Here is a 16,151-nt window from a genome sequence, read left to right as displayed (position 1 = left end):
ATGTCCGTGTATGCCTACAAGAGAATGCCAAATATTTAGTCATGCTATTGTATATCGCACAGCCTTCTTTTTTCAGCAAGTACATTATAATTATTATTAATGACAAATAAGTACGAGGGACCAAATCATGCAAAATTGAGAGATTAATTTTTCAAAATACTGATTTAAAGAAACTATCCGAAACCAGTATTCTTTGGATGAGTTTAAGCGCACCTCTTTCTTAAACTTTTTTCATGAACTTGACTTAAAATTAAAATTTAGACGTTATGGTAAAACTACCAAGGAAACTTTCATTTTGATTGGTTGCTTTCTCTTTATGGTCATACACTTATGGCAAAAGCTACTGCAATTGTATGGGGATTTTTTAATAAATGGGCCCATGGACAGACAAACAATACAAGCAAACCTGAATAAAAAATTTGATCAAAATTCTTTTATTCCCATAAATGGTGGTAGACAATTTAAATATGATCGTTTATGCACATTATTGTTGCCAAGTCCCTGCCTGGGCATACAATATCTGTAATTTACAATATCTGTACATAGTCTCAATATAAATGCATGGACCAGGCAAAAAAGCATAATATAATAGAGATAATTTTTCGAAATTCTGACAAGTACAATAAAATACTCATGGAAACATGATCTTACATATATCAGACAAGTACAATGAAATATCAGAAACTCGTAGATTAGTACATTTTTCTAGAAATAGAAACATTTAAACAATTATTTGAGAGCTGATTAATCTCAAGTTAAATCTGAATACTAGTAAATGATTCTTCTGCTTTTGAATCATAGGTATGTCTGTTGGCAATATTTTCTACTCAGTACCCTAAACCAGAGAGGTAAAAACAGATCTTCTATCTCAATGCTTTAACATCAACATCATTAGTATCAGATAAGGATGTTATGTTATGTCATATTTGAAAATCTATAAACATACTATTGTTTATATCTTGTTCTTTGACATCATTAACAAGGCCATTCATTCTAACTGCAATGGTGCATGGAAACCTAAATTTCATTGGTTCCTGAGTGATATTGAATGACAGTTGTCATCATATTCAGAATAATCATAACTGTGATTTTCTTTTCATGAAAACCTACAAAATTGTTGGGAATAAATCAAGATCTTGTATGAAAACACTCATTTATAAGGAAACCACCTCAATATGAACAAAATGCAATAAAGGGCTTGATTTGGGACATCAAAGTCAGCCAATGATGAAAATTCTGAGAGTCAAACTTTCCAAAAGTTGCATGCAAGTGATATTTATCTGTCATTTAAATAAACTTCTTCAAACAATTAATGCAGGGAGAGGTGTGTTTTGACATCTCAAAAGTCTACTGTTCAGTGACTTGAAATGAGGAAGAATTAGAGTGGATGAAAATTGCTTGAATGCTAACTTGCAGTGACCTTTTCTGTGTTTGGGTATTGATTCACCATTAATGTTAATGATTCTTCTGATGGGAAAGATGGAATAGCTAGTACTAGACAAAAGTAGACTTATAGGCAAATACTAATTGTATAATATGACGTATTGCTTGAATGCTAACTTGCAGTGACCTTTTCTGTGTTTGGGTATTGATTCACCATTAATGTTAATGATTCTTCTGATGGGAAAGATGGAATAGCTAGTACTAGACAAAAGTAGACTTATAGGCAAATACTAATTGTATAATATGACGTATGGATCGATCCATAAACATGATTAGGATGAAACAGACCATCAAAACAAAGTAATGTATCAATCTGAGGGACTCAGGCTCGATTCCCAACCATGGCCCGTTTTCCTTCAGCAAGAAATTTACCCACATTGTGCAGCACTCAACCCAGGTGAGGTGATTGGGTGCCCTTTTCAAAGAAATTTCTTGAATGCTTGAGGGACTGTATGATGGCTTGGCTACTAATGATGATTATGATACCAATTGTTTTTTTCCCAGTTTCAGAGTTTGGAAGTGGATGCAATTTCAGTCCTTGCCCATTCACAATTTTTCACCTTGATCCACCACTGCTCTCTTGTGAGGCATGGTCCTGCAAAGCAGGGGTGCTGCATGCACCACCCTCTAAACTTTTTCTGGGCAAAATAGGTTGGTATGATTTTATTGTAGAAATTTGACAGAAACCATCTTTATTTGGGAGTGAAAACCTTTTTTTTCCCAAAACCCTTTGTGAGGTTAGCAGCATGACAGGAAACAAAAAAGCAGAGGACAGAGCAATTAGCTGTGGCAAGAATCTCAATCAAAACAACTATCCCATTTTTCAAAAAAGTTTTGCTTTCTGTAGACATAGCTGCATGTTCATGTCAAGGTTGCCCTGACCTTCCAATGACAAGGCTAATGAATGGCTAGTTGCTCAGCTGTATTCTTTGTCTACACCCTTACCAACACATATGTCAGAGGCATATCCAAACATGGAAATTTTTTTAAAGGGGGGAAAAATCAGAGAAGTAGATAAGTAAAATTGAATAAAAAAGAATAAAAAAGGAGGTTCACTCTTTGCCCACTTTGTTCGACTAGAGTCACATACAGCAGATAGCCAAGTTGAACTCAAGTCACATTCTATTAACAATGCACACAGAGTGCATTACATCTATTGTTCATACACAAATACACAAAAGTGGTATGTGCAACGCATTGTACGGTGTACACACAAAGCTTTTCTTAACAATAGACCAATAAAAAAGCTATTGTGAGCTGAATTAGCATAGCTCATGCAAAACACCTCTTAAGGTTGCATCTTGAAATTAATGTGGCATAGGAATGATTCAGTTTGTGGCAGGCAAAGAGTTAAGATTTTTGAAAGCTGTGAAAGTTTTAATAACTACCGGTATGCCCACATGGACTTTAAATTGGCCACATAGGTGATTCTTTTAAAATGTCAGCATTCTTTGTTTTCTTTTTTCTCCTTTCACTTTCAAACAAATCATTTTGATGACAAAGGTCAGAGTTCCTGTGAATATTACAATTAGCCACGATGTCTGTAACAGGTAAAACAAGTTATTAATTAAAAAAAATCATTGTATCATACATGTAAATGCCCCATTTCTCAGATACAAAATTAGATGGTTTCTCAACTGCACACGGTAAGAATTCATGCCTCTATCATTGCCAGATCAAGAAAATATTACCTATCCAACCTCTATGACCTTTCATCTTTGACCTTGTGATCCACCAAACTACTCCTACATGCATACTTGGACCAACTATTAAGTTAAACCGTTCTTTAATTATCATGATGGACTTACAGACAACCGAAAAACATAATGCTTCTGGCAACGAGCTACGGTGGGCAGAGGCACAAAAATACAATATCACATAGCCATGAATACACTAAATCTCATAAATCTCAATTGGGAAGACTGTGTCCGGTACAAGCAAGTAGCAAGTTGATAAATGTTGCACATTTTGAAAGTAAAAGAAATTAACATATCTTTTACTTCTACATGAACTGAGCACAATATAATACACTGGTATGTGGTGATAGTTAGCCAAACTGCAGCCTTGAAAAAGTTCATAAAGTGCCCTTCATATGTTATTTTCATTATTTTGTGTGGAGTTGTTCTCTTTTGTACTAAGTAATTCATGTTTTTTAAGCACTATGGGCACCAAAAGGTGGACTACATAGATAGCCCATACTATTGTCATTATTATTCTTATTACTGCCATGATCATTATTACTTTCATAATAATAATATAAGTAAAATAATTGAAGCCATTTGCTGGATGTCAACTGAAAGTCGTTTTTAATACTGGTATCCACTTCAGTAACTTATCACAGCATGTGGGCATTGTGACTGTCAGCATGACCGATGGCATCATGATCAAAATTGTTCACAAAAATACAATCATTGATCCAAAAGAGCAAATTGCTCCAAGAAGTACAGAAGAACAATTACTGCATATAGTAGGTCTGCTTTCAGCATGATCGAGTCAGAAATCAATGGATAAGGCATCATGATTCCTATGGATGGTATCAATTGCTCAAAGCTCTCTAAACAAATGTCATCTATGGCACTCCAAGGGCAAGAGTATTCATCTCATTTGACATCCTTGACGAAGATAGATTTACCCAGTTCATAGGAACCAATCATGATTGCACAAGCTGGGGTAATCTTGAAGAGTCTAGGCAGAGTACCTGAAAACAGGATAAAGACGGAAGACGAACAGATGAATGTTTACTGTAGAACTAAACAATATTAAATAGGGATTTTCAAAGACTGAAAGAAAATCAAATCAAGAGAATCATTGTTCCAACTAAAAAGCATGTGTCAACTCAACATTGCCAAAGCAAGATTTTTTTTTAATCTGCAAATAAACTATAAGATTTGTGTACATGTATATATACCACAAAAAAAGCAGAGATCACAGTCTGCAGGAGAGAGGTGGTCGTAGAAATAAACATAAATGTAATACACAAACACATTACATTTTAAAGGATGGTCATGATAAGGATATACTATTCATTATGATTAATAGTAATTAATTGAATACTTGTTAATTTCATTTTAATTTCTGGATATTATTTTCAAACTATTTGTGAAATTTAACTGGTATTTTCTGAATCAAAATGACAGAATATGGAATAACTCCCATCAGTCCCCATCCCTTTTGCACACTATGTTAATTATAGTTTATAGTCCCCCTCCTCCACTCTCCATCTCAAGGAAGGCTAAGTTAGGAAACCGTAAACCCCAAAAGAAAAGGATTTAACAATTCACATTCAGATTTGAAGCTCTAATGAATCAGCCCCCACAGGAAAAAGGTAAGATTGTACTTGGATTATTCTAAATGTTTCTTTACAATAATAATTGTTTTTAATTTCATTTATTTAAATTTAATGCAATTAATTTTAAGTGTAAATAACTGAGCAGTGTCATTGTAGAAAGTATATTTCATCAAATCAGCATTTTATGACATTTTATACAGTGTATTGTTATGTGTGACCAGCCAAATTTCAATGTAAAATAGACAAATAAAAAACAAAAATTGTTTGACTCACCTGCATATAAGCCATTCAGTCCCTTTTCAGCATATAACTTCTTCATAATGGCTAGTGTGTGACTCGATACTTGTTTAGACCCTAAAACAACAAATAAAATGAATATATTTAGTCAAAACAGAAACAATTTGGTTGTTAAACATCAGGAGAGGAAAGCAGCTCATTTCTGCACGGGGAATTGAAGACGGCCAGCACCATCACAAGAATGTTGCAGGTCATAAACTATGAGACATTTGAAGACAGATGGAAGCATAATTGACATGATACATGTTTCAAAACATAAAAGGCACAGTTGCCATTAACCTGGAAGATCTCACTCATTTAATCACAAACGGATGAGAGGCGATCACTTTGATAGCATCAGCTCATCAAGAGCTCCAACATAATATGCAGCATTCTTAGAATACCACGTATCTAGCCTAAATAAAGGCATGCAATATACACTGTAATATAGCCATGCTTTATCTCCAGCATGTGAAGCATCCAAGGAATTAATTCTTTCTGGTATACTTATTATTCACCTCACCTGGGTAGAGTGCAGCACAATTATTGGGGATAAAATTTCTTGCTGAAGGAAAGAACGCCATAGCTGGGATTCAAACCCATGCCCCTTTAATGAAAAACAGGAGTCAGAAACACCAGAACACAATCCCCCCCCCCCCCCAGCTGCTACCCTTGAATCCAATCAAAAGATGCAATGCACCTACTGGAGACTTAACCAACCAAAACTTCCCCTCATCCAAAATGGCTGAATAGTTATATAGTCTGCATAACTCACAAAAATGAATGAGATGTCAATGTCATCTGCAGATAATTATTTAAAAATCTCATTGCAAGAAATGCTTGTAAATTGGAATAGATTATAAAACACTGCCATCATCTTTATCATCTTTGTACATCACCCCCAGCAGTATCGTTATCAAATCATATATTTCAGCCTTCATTAATTGATGTTGCCTTGCTGTTGTAAAATACATGAAAGAATTACTTGATTTAAATCACAACAAATTTGTAAGTTCATATTATTTCCATTTTCTAAACAATTGTATATTTATCATGGTGCAATTAATTGATTTTCACTTACTTCTCATGTCTCCAATATCCCCCATCTCTATTTGTCTGTGCGTCTTTAATACATCAAAAGGCTGTGTTAGGACTCCTGCAATCTAAAGTTAAATTCATAACAATGTCATAAACAAGATTTTGAATTCAAATCACCTTGCCCAAACTACATAACATCAGTTATTTTTCATTTTATCTAAGAAATTCAAACCTGGATTAGACATTTCAAATGACTTCATGGGTAACTGGTGGTACTTTCTGGGGCCGGTAACACAAAGGTTTGTGATTAATTATACACTTGATTTTGAAGATAAATTGTACACTGTAGCCAATGCAATCGATCATAATAAAACTGCTCTACGATGATTGCTAAGCTTTGTGTTACGGAACCCATGGGTGCTTAATTAGTTTCTAAACCATCTTGATTCCCATCAGCTCAAGTTCAAATCTGATCTTTGTCGACTAAAATTCTCATTATCAACAAATTGTTTAACCAGGGAAAATTTTGGGAACTTCATACTAGCCCCAAAGGATCACCAGTCCCGCTGCGTAAAGTCGTGCACAGTTTACAACGGCTTTGTGAAACTGCCCCAGAAAGTGCAAAGATCTTTCCTATATACCAGGACGGTTAGGACCTTATCCCATCTAACTAAGATATACTTTTCTTCAAGAAAAATGAAGTAATAAAACTAAGGTATGTATGAATACAATATAAGTACAGTCAATAACATTCGTCTCAAATACAATGGAAGTATAACAATAATAACATAACCTATTCCATGAATCATCTATCATACTTAAATTGAACACAACACACATCCAGTCAAGTTTATCAACTTTAGTTGTATGGATATTGTTTATGTATTTCTTTCCATTTTCCTCAGTATATAATCCTTTTTGGATTACTGAATAATTTTGAAAGTGATTGATTATTAGAAGAATCAAATATGATGTTCAATTAAAATACTCACTGTGCCAGCAAATGCTCCTGAGAAAAATGCAATGGGAAATGTTGGGGTTGTAAGACCATATTCTTTACAAATTCGTCCCTTCAAAGGTTCATAGTTCAGCCATAATATAACTAAAGATAATGAGAAAATGAAAAGAGGAATATAACTATCTAAACAAGTGGAATGCCTCTGGCCATCTCACCTGCATCACGCGATTCAATATAGCAGCAGTGCTGACTTTGAAAACTACTATAAAATAATTATTCACAAAAAACACCATTCATATAATGATACAATACTACAGAGATGCCAACCTCCAAAAAGCAAAAACAGTATTCTGAGAGGAAAAAAACAGTATTTTGATTTTAAAAAAAGTATTTTGTAAAATATACCGAAGCAAAACGACCGAACCGTGGCACAAAATAAAAAAAGGGAATCACTGAAAATTATAAAAGAAGAAACAAAGAAAAAATGAAGGAAAAAAGAAAGAAAGTTAGAATAAAAGAAGGATGAAAGAAATAATAAAGGAAAGAAGAAAGGTTTCCTTCATTCTTTGTAATAAATAAAACAGAAAGAAAGAAAGAAAAAGAAAGGAAGGGATGATGAATGAATGTTTGAACGAAAAAAAAAGGAAAATAAAAAACATGGAGGATGAATGAAAGAATGAATGAAAGAAATTATTTTTTTCATTCCTTGAGAAAAAAGAAAGAAAATAATAGGAGAGAAAGAAAAAGAAAAGGGAGAGGAAGGGAAAAGGATGCAAAGACAATTTTAAGAAATGAAAGAATGAAAGAAAATTTAAAATTTAAAAAAAAGAAGGAAAGTAAGAGAAAGAAAGAAAGAAGAAAAACAATGAGGGACATGTAAAGAATTAAGAAAATAAATGAACACAGAAAAAAAGGAAGGAAAGCTAGGAAATAATAAGAAATAAATATAGATGGAATGGAAAAGGGATTTTAGAAAAGATAGGATGGAGAAAGAAGGAATGGAAAAAGAAAAAGAAAGAGAAAAAAATCAGGAAGGAAAATAAGAAAGAATAAGGGAAAGGAAAAGAAAAGGAAAGAATGAAGCGAAAGAGAGAGTGAAAGCAAGAAAAGAATGAAAGAAAAGAAGAAAGAGGGAATGACAGAAAGAATGAAAAGAGAAGAGGAGAGGAAGGGAACAAAAATAAATAAGGAAAGAAAGAAGAAAGGAAATAAAAGGAAAGTAAGAACAAAAAATGAACAGAGAGAGAGAAAGGATCAGGAAAGAAAGCTAGGAAAGATTTGAAATAAGATAGAACAAAAAAAGCAAGCAGGAAGGATAAAAGAAAGGATTAAGAAAAAAAGATAGAAAAGAAAGAAAATAAACGAAAGAAAGCAATTAAGAAATTAAGAAAGAATTAAAGACGAAAAAAAATTCAAGCTTCAAGCAAACAAAACAAATGTAATCATCTAACAAAAATCTTACTGATATTTGTCTTTTTTATACTATATTTAAAAATTGTTAGAAAACTAAAATGTTTTAGAAACGAATAAAATTTCAAAGTGAAACATTGTCAAACTTTGATAAAATGAACATCGCAGCATCACACCATCTCTCTTCCCATTGTCTTATCTTCTTGTTATCGGTGCGAACACGATAAGACTCAATTTCACTCAAAACAAAAGCTGAAACAACTAGACCGATCTAGTAATGAAAACTTGATAAATTGCTCCTACGACTACATCACCAAATCATTAATCTGAGGATCCATATATATGTAATTATAAAAATGTCCTGCCGATTTTGTGATTATTTTGTTGGAAAAACTGTTAATCATGTGAGATTGTTCACTTTGATTCAGAGTTTGCAAATCTCCTCCGATCATGCAAGCCTGCCACACACCACACAGGCAGGCCAAGCCACGTGCGGCAGCTGGTACATGTACACTGTATGCTAACTTTGCGTGTGTGTGTGTGTCTGTGTGTAGATCCCAGAAAATCACGGAAAATGGCTTGCAGTTTGAATTGATCTGAGTTAGTTTTTAACTTTGTTTTTTTCTCTCTCTCTTCTGTATTTTTGCTTGTGAAATATGGGAGAACTTTGTAAATTTTAATCTTACAGAGAAAGGGCATGACCAGTTTTGAAAAAGGGCACGTCGGCCAGGTAGAAAAAAGGGCACGGCCTTTTTGGCCGTGAATTGATCACTTTTTGTAAAGGCATCACGGCCAGTTATAGGGGCATCGACCGCCTGGCCGTCGATTAATTTTATGGTATACCTTAATTTATACCCTGCACAAAGCACCACCACATTGGGGATTCTTTATGCGTAATTCATTGCCGCACTGCCTATCGTAATGCACACTCACCTTAAACACCCAGCTAGCTAAACACAATGCATATTGTACACGATCAAAATTTTAAGAAAACGTATTTTACAAAGAAAAAAAGTAACGCCGTATTTTGGGTGAAAAAACGTAACAAATACGGCAAAAACGTAACGGTTGGCATCTCTGATACTACGTTCATTGACATTTGACCTTGATCATGTGACCTAAAACTTGTCAGTGATACTTGATTACCCCTATATCCACATTTTATACACTATATCTATAAACTTTGAAAGGTCATGTGACCTGAAACTCGCACAAGATGTTCAGTGATACTTGGTTACTCTTATGTCCAACTTTCATGAATCAGATCCATAAACTTTCAAAGTTATGATGGTAATTCAACAGATGGGTCATTCCATGCCAATTCACCCAATGAATGTGCAATTTTGCACCCGACCCTCTCGGAATTCGTTGTAAATTGGTACACATAAAATTCACCATGGCCCACGCACAAAACAAAAAAAATTAGTCCAATTGGTCCGTCGGTTCTCGCGCTACGGCCCGCCCTTTTCTACTTGTTTTGACAAAAATGAGCGTGACCCTCAACTTTCAATGGCCACTGCGTCGTAACGTGTTGACCAATTTTCATGAAACAGGTACCATTTATTAGGAAATTCAGAGAGGAATCCAAAACATGCATCAAATAATGTATTGGAGCAATTTATAAGGTTGTGACCTTTGACCTTTACTTTGACCTTGAGTTTGACCCCCGGACAAATAATTTTTTAACTTGATTTTCATGTATGTTAATTATTAGTATGATATTGACAAAATATGTTAAAATCAATGATGATATTTTATTCCTTCACCTTTTAAAACTCTTCCAAAGACACCATGAAATTTCACTCTAGTCCTACATACTGACATTCATGTTAGTAAAGTGTTAACCATTTACATGATTTCTTCCAATCTTAAGTTACAGTATGCATGCACATGAAAAGAAATTAAGCTCATCAGTTCACAAATGAAACATTAAACATTTATGCTCATGAATAGGTATCTGTTTAGGCAATTTGATGTTCAGCAATATGTGTCATATATATACATATATATATATATATTCCTGTTAGTAAATAGGCATATACTCAACAATTTGATGATAAAAGTTAACTCTTTACTAACAAGAATATATATATATTGCTGAACATCAAAATGCCTAAACAGATACCTATTCATGAGCATAAATGTTTAATGTTTCATTTGTGAACTGATGAGCTTAATTTCTTTTCATGTGCATGCATACTGTAACTTAAGATTGGAAGAAATCATGTAACTGTAAACACTTTTACTAACATAAATATTAGTATGTGGGACTAGAGTGAAATTTCATGGTATCTTTGGAAGAGTTTTAAAAGGTGAAGACATAAAATATCATCATTGGTTTTAACATATTTTGTCAATATCATACAAATAATTAACATACACGAAAATCAAGTTAAAAAATTATTTGTCCGGGGGTCAAACTCAAGGTCAAAGTAAAGGTCGAAGGTCATGACCTTATAAATCGCTCCAATACATTATTTGATGCATGTTTTGGATTCCTCTCTGAATTTCCTAATAAATGGTACCAGTTTCATGAAAATTGGTCAACACATTACGATGCAGTGGCCATTGAAAGTTGAAGGTCATGCCCATTTTTGTCAAAACAAGGAGAAAAGGGCGGGCCGTAGCGCGAGAACCGACGGACCAATCGGACTTATTTTTTTGTTTTGTACGTGGGCCATGGTGAATTTTATGTGTACCAAATTACAACGAATTCTGAGACGGTCGGGTGCAACCACTGGGTGAATCCAGATGGAATGACCCAGATACCCCCACATGGCCAAAGTTTATTGACCTTTGACATTGGTCATGTGGCCTGAAATTTGCACAGGATGTTCAGTGATACTTGATTACTCTTACGTCCAAGTTTTATGAACTAGACCAATAAACTTTCAAAGTTATGATGGTAATTCAACAAATACCCCCCAATTTGGCCAAAGTTAATTGACCTTACATGACCTTCGACCTTAATCATGTGACCTGAAACTTGCACAGGATGTTCAGTGATACTTGATTACTCTTATGTCCAAGATTCATGAATCAGATCCATAAACTTTCAAAGTTATGATGGTAATTCAACAGATACCCCCAATTTGGCCAAAGTTCATTAACCCTAAATGACCTTTGACCTTGGTCATGTGACCTAAAACTCAGGCAGGATGTTCAGTAATACTTGATTGACCTTCTGGCCAAGTTTCATGAACTAGGTCCATATACTTTCTAAGTTATGCTGTCATTTAAAAACTTAACCTTTGGTTAAGATTTGGTGTTGACGCCGCCGCCATCGTCGGAAAAGCGGCGCCTATAGTCTCACTCTGCTATGCAGGTGAGACAAAAAATGAACAGAATTTATTAAATTGGTTCATCAGCATGTGACTTCAAGGCAATTCAATTATACATTCAAACTTCTTATACGTCCAACCCCCAATTTTCCTCATTCTGACTTCACTTCCAACTCCTCAAGCTGTGATGATCACTTCAGGAAAGTGACACGAATTAGGGTTATATGTATATATTGTTTTGAATTGGCCTTCATCTTCATTTCTAAAAACAATACCAATGATCTCACTTATTAAAGACAAGTCTTACATCCAACATCCTTCCCCTTTCTCCTTTCATTTTTTTCACAACTGATTTATGCATCTATCTAAAAGCATCACCGACTACTCCATTGTTTAATTTACACACTGGCAACATCTCAACTTTATAAGAAAGATTTTTTAACTTTGCTAAAGAAAATATAATTCAATTCATTGTGAAATTCCATTACATTCCTGATGATAAAAAGGAGAAAACTATCATTTTAAATCAGTGTGAATTGAATAAACCGTTAAAAAAATCTTTTTGCAAACCTGAGAAAGGCACATCCCTCCAGACCATAGGACTCCACCCCCTCCATAACGACATGATGCCCTCTTCTGTGACAGCTGTGCGGACACACCCTACCATCTCAGCATAGGTCAAAGGACGGGACTGCATCTTGGTGCGTATAAGCTCAAGTGGGGCAATTACAGTGCAGGCAAATACTGTAATAAGGAAAGAAAGGCAGTGAGAGTCAATGCCATGTCTGCAATTGTTTGAGGTAATATGTAGTATGAAGATAATGATATTCCACATACCAAGAGTCTTGCTGTATGATTCATTAAAAAATTGTGACAATGTAACACCACAATTTAATAATAATAATAATAATAAATGTGATTTGTAATGCGCCAAATCCACTCTGCAGAGTGCCCAAGGCGCAGTAAAAGAGAGAGAGAACAGTACAAATACAAAGATAAATTAAGGAACGATTAGGAATAGGAAGCATTTCCTAATTTCCTAATGAAAAGCTCTAAGAATCTTTCCTAATGGTAGGATGGCATTTCAAAACTAATAGCAAAAGCATGCAATCATTTTTGTAAAACATGCGCAGGTCAGAATGCAAACACAACAGGGGAACGTCCTTAAATTGAACTGGGGATCAGAATACAAACCATAGTGTTTAGACATGAGGAAATCACCCCTGTGAAGCTGACAAAAATGAATATACTGTATGCTTCAAGTTTCAAAACATTGTTCAGAATTACGAGAACAAGCTAATGACATCATCAATTGTTTCATTATGACATTGTACTGTATTGAATGATGTCACAGATTTCTCTGCACAACTCTGACCAAACTACTTTGCGCCAATCTTCTTAAGAATTCTATCCGTCCACTGGCTTTTGTTGAAGGTCTCTATTACATTTTTCCAAGTTTATTCCCCATTGACTTTGTACACAAAATGTTTCCAAACGTTGTTGTTAAGCATTTTCGGGCCATGTATGTATGAGCCTATACTGGGTGAAAGACAAATGGAAATGACTTACATCTAGCACCGCCCCCTGCTACCATTGGTTTCCATAGCTCTCCCTTGACACCCTGCTTGTAGTCAAGATGGTACTTCAGCTGATCATAGGAGGTATAGTACAGGATGGTTGCAGGTACTGCCATCACACTATGGAAAGAAAGGAGGAAATGCAATTGCTTCATGTTCTACACAGATTGGATTCATTTCAAGGAAGAGAGACTTTGTGGATGCATGATCTAAAAAATTACTAAATACAAATCAAATTATAGACATGTATGTAATAAAGTAATGTTTCAAAGATATATACTTCTTTGATATGAATATCACAGAAGTTTGTACAATGATACATGGTAGTTGTGATATCCCAGCATGGCCCTTAGCCTGGCTAACTCATTTACTTGTTTTGAACAGCAAGTCACAACAATACACTAAAGCTGTCAAACCTAACAAAAGTGTAACCTGCACGTACCAGTTAGATAAAATCTACAAACAAGCAAAGTTCTATAGCCATATGTGATATCACTATATGCAGTCAAGAATAGGTGAGCTTACAGTGTTGGAGAGAGACCACTCCATAACTTGAAAACTCCTTCATTTCTTGCAATCTTCACAAAGGCATCCTGTAAAGTGATAAACGTTCAGGTCAGATTAATCAGCAAACTTCGGTTAGTAAACTTCTGCTTATTACATGTACACTATGTGATAACCTAAAGAACCAATGTTAAAACGTATGTACACCAATTTATATTGTGATATAGTTTGTGTCAGTTTCGGAACAATGACGTAACCAAAAAGTGTAAAATGAAGTTTGATTCTTAAACTGTAATATATATCATTCTAATCAAGAACACAATGTGAATTTAGAGGAGGTTTAGGACCCTCCCAATTCATATCCCACTCCTTGTATGCTTCAAAGTGTACAAACTACATATACATGGAAATTTGAGGTTAACCCTAAATTGACATTTTTCACAATAATCTGTGAAATTTCATGAAGTTTTCTTTAAAGCTTCACACAAATTTGGAAACCAAATCTGTGTTGCCCTAGCCCATAGTTCTTGGTGTCTTAATGCATTCCAATACTAAATTTGAGATGGTTGTGGAGACCATTGAAACGCATCAATTTTAATTCTTATCTATTTATAGAAATGGAATATGCGGACATACCAAGGTGCCATTAAACTTGCTAGGTGCCTTGTACCATGGAGCGGCTGTTCCTGGTTGAGAGCCATTGAGGCATCTACATACATGGTCCATAAGTCCATTACAGTAGAAAAAACACTGACCTACACATGTGTGACAGAAACAATCAAATACACTTTATTTTGAAGATGAATGATCTTACTATGCATCAGTATTAAAATTTACACTTCAAATTTTTATTTCAAATGCTATGAAATAGGTATTCCTTAATACATTTAATACTTTTTGAATTAAGTATCTACTACACTACAAATCGGGTGCATCCAAGAATGAATCAACAATGGTACGCAAGGTTTCGCGATCTGACATGAGAGTTTGTAAATCATGTAACAAATTATTTGCATCCCTACATATGTAATCAACAAAATTCAAAGGTCCCCATGGAGACCTTTGAATTGACATTTCAAAATCTTAACCTGGTTAAGATTTCTATGTTAATTCCCCTAATATGATCTAATTTTATTGACCCTAAATGACTTTTGACCTTTGTCATGTGACCTAAAACTAAGGCAGGAGGTTCAGTAACACTTGATTATCCTTATGTCTAAGTTTCATGAACTAGGTCCACATACTCCTTAAGTTAAGATGACATTTCAAAAACTTAACCTTGGTTAAGATTTCAATGTTGACCACGCCGCCGCCATCAGAAAAGCGGCGCCTATAGTCTTGCTATGCTATGCAGGCGAGACAAAAATGCAAGCTCCTATAACTTAAACTACAGGTCAGTGGTCAATACATTACTTACCACTCTGCATGGGCTTAGCCTGTGCTTGTAGTCTGATCTTCACCACATCAAGTGGGGTCACTGTAAAATAAAGACATATAAGGTTATTTTCAATCATACACACCAATAAATAGGAATATGATAAATTACATCCTATGAACATCTCTTACATTGAATAAAATTAACAACATACAGTTAAAGTATACCAATTACACAATGTTTTAAAAACAAATTTCAGCAGAAAAAAAATTTATCAATTCTCTGATAAAAGTAAGCAAATACAAGTAAAAAAGAGGCACATTATGCTTTCACTCATTCTTCTCATGTGTTCTGTAATTATAAAATTTTACTGCTCTGCATCTAAAGCTTTGTACCAAACCATTGAAACCAGAAAAAATCATTTTGTCCCAACCCAGATAAAGTCAATATCTTACTTGTTATAGCAGTGATGAGGGCCCCACTGCCAGAGGCAACCATTTGGTGCCACGGTTTCAAAGCATTGGGATTTGATTGTGTAGTCTTTCCCTCTTCCTCCTTCCCATGTTGACCTGACATCATGCTAGCTATCTACCACATCACCAAAGCTGGTATACTGATGAAAACAAATTGGCATCCATGCACAAAGCTGATCCAAGACTGCAGGAGACATTAATAGAAAACATGTCGAGATAAAATCAGAATTTACTTAAAATCCTTTTTTTTATAATCATTCTAAAAATAATTATTTTTGAAGAAATATAAACATAGCAAATGAAACACTTTTTAGAGCATGATCCATGATAGGAAATGCGGAAAACCAGGGTGTATAGTGAATCAACCACATATCAACCACCTCTTTTGAAACTGGTCCACCATTCTGCTTGCCTCTCTTGATTTGTATCATCACAAATAATTTCTAAAATAGATTCTATACCATGGAACAAAATAATAGTACAAATAAGCTAGCAGATGTATCACACTACCAAGATTCCTGAACGCC

General features: G+C 34.7%; 1 protein-coding gene across 3 annotated transcripts in view; it reads right to left on the bottom strand.

Moving 5' to 3' along the window:
- Positions 1-418: 418 nt before the first annotated feature.
- LOC129257386 (probable mitochondrial glutathione transporter SLC25A40) overlaps positions 419-16,151 on the bottom strand; it is a 56,839-nt gene continuing 41,106 nt past the window's right edge. For all 3 annotated transcript variants that reach the window (XM_064096889.1, XM_064096887.1, XM_064096888.1), the window contains exons 2-11: positions 15,607-15,808; positions 15,194-15,253; positions 14,413-14,531; positions 13,798-13,865; positions 13,265-13,392; positions 12,266-12,439; positions 7,039-7,148; positions 6,090-6,171; positions 5,006-5,086; positions 419-4,141 (exon numbers count right to left, since the gene is read on the bottom strand). In XM_064096889.1, the coding sequence (XP_063952959.1) occupies positions 4,044-4,141; positions 5,006-5,086; positions 6,090-6,171; positions 7,039-7,148; positions 12,266-12,439; positions 13,265-13,392; positions 13,798-13,865; positions 14,413-14,531; positions 15,194-15,253; positions 15,607-15,730 (1,044 nt within the window). In that variant the 5' untranslated portion in view covers positions 15,731-15,808 and the 3' untranslated portion in view covers positions 419-4,043. The remainder of the gene's footprint in view (positions 4,142-5,005; positions 5,087-6,089; positions 6,172-7,038; positions 7,149-12,265; positions 12,440-13,264; positions 13,393-13,797; positions 13,866-14,412; positions 14,532-15,193; positions 15,254-15,606; positions 15,809-16,151) is intronic.

Source organism: Lytechinus pictus, chromosome 3, assembly GCF_037042905.1.
Source record: "Lytechinus pictus isolate F3 Inbred chromosome 3, Lp3.0, whole genome shotgun sequence".
Classification (NCBI taxonomy): domain Eukaryota; kingdom Metazoa; phylum Echinodermata; class Echinoidea; order Temnopleuroida; family Toxopneustidae; genus Lytechinus; species Lytechinus pictus.
Note: the sequence above shows the minus strand (reverse complement) of the source record. Positions and strands in the feature narration are given on the sequence as shown.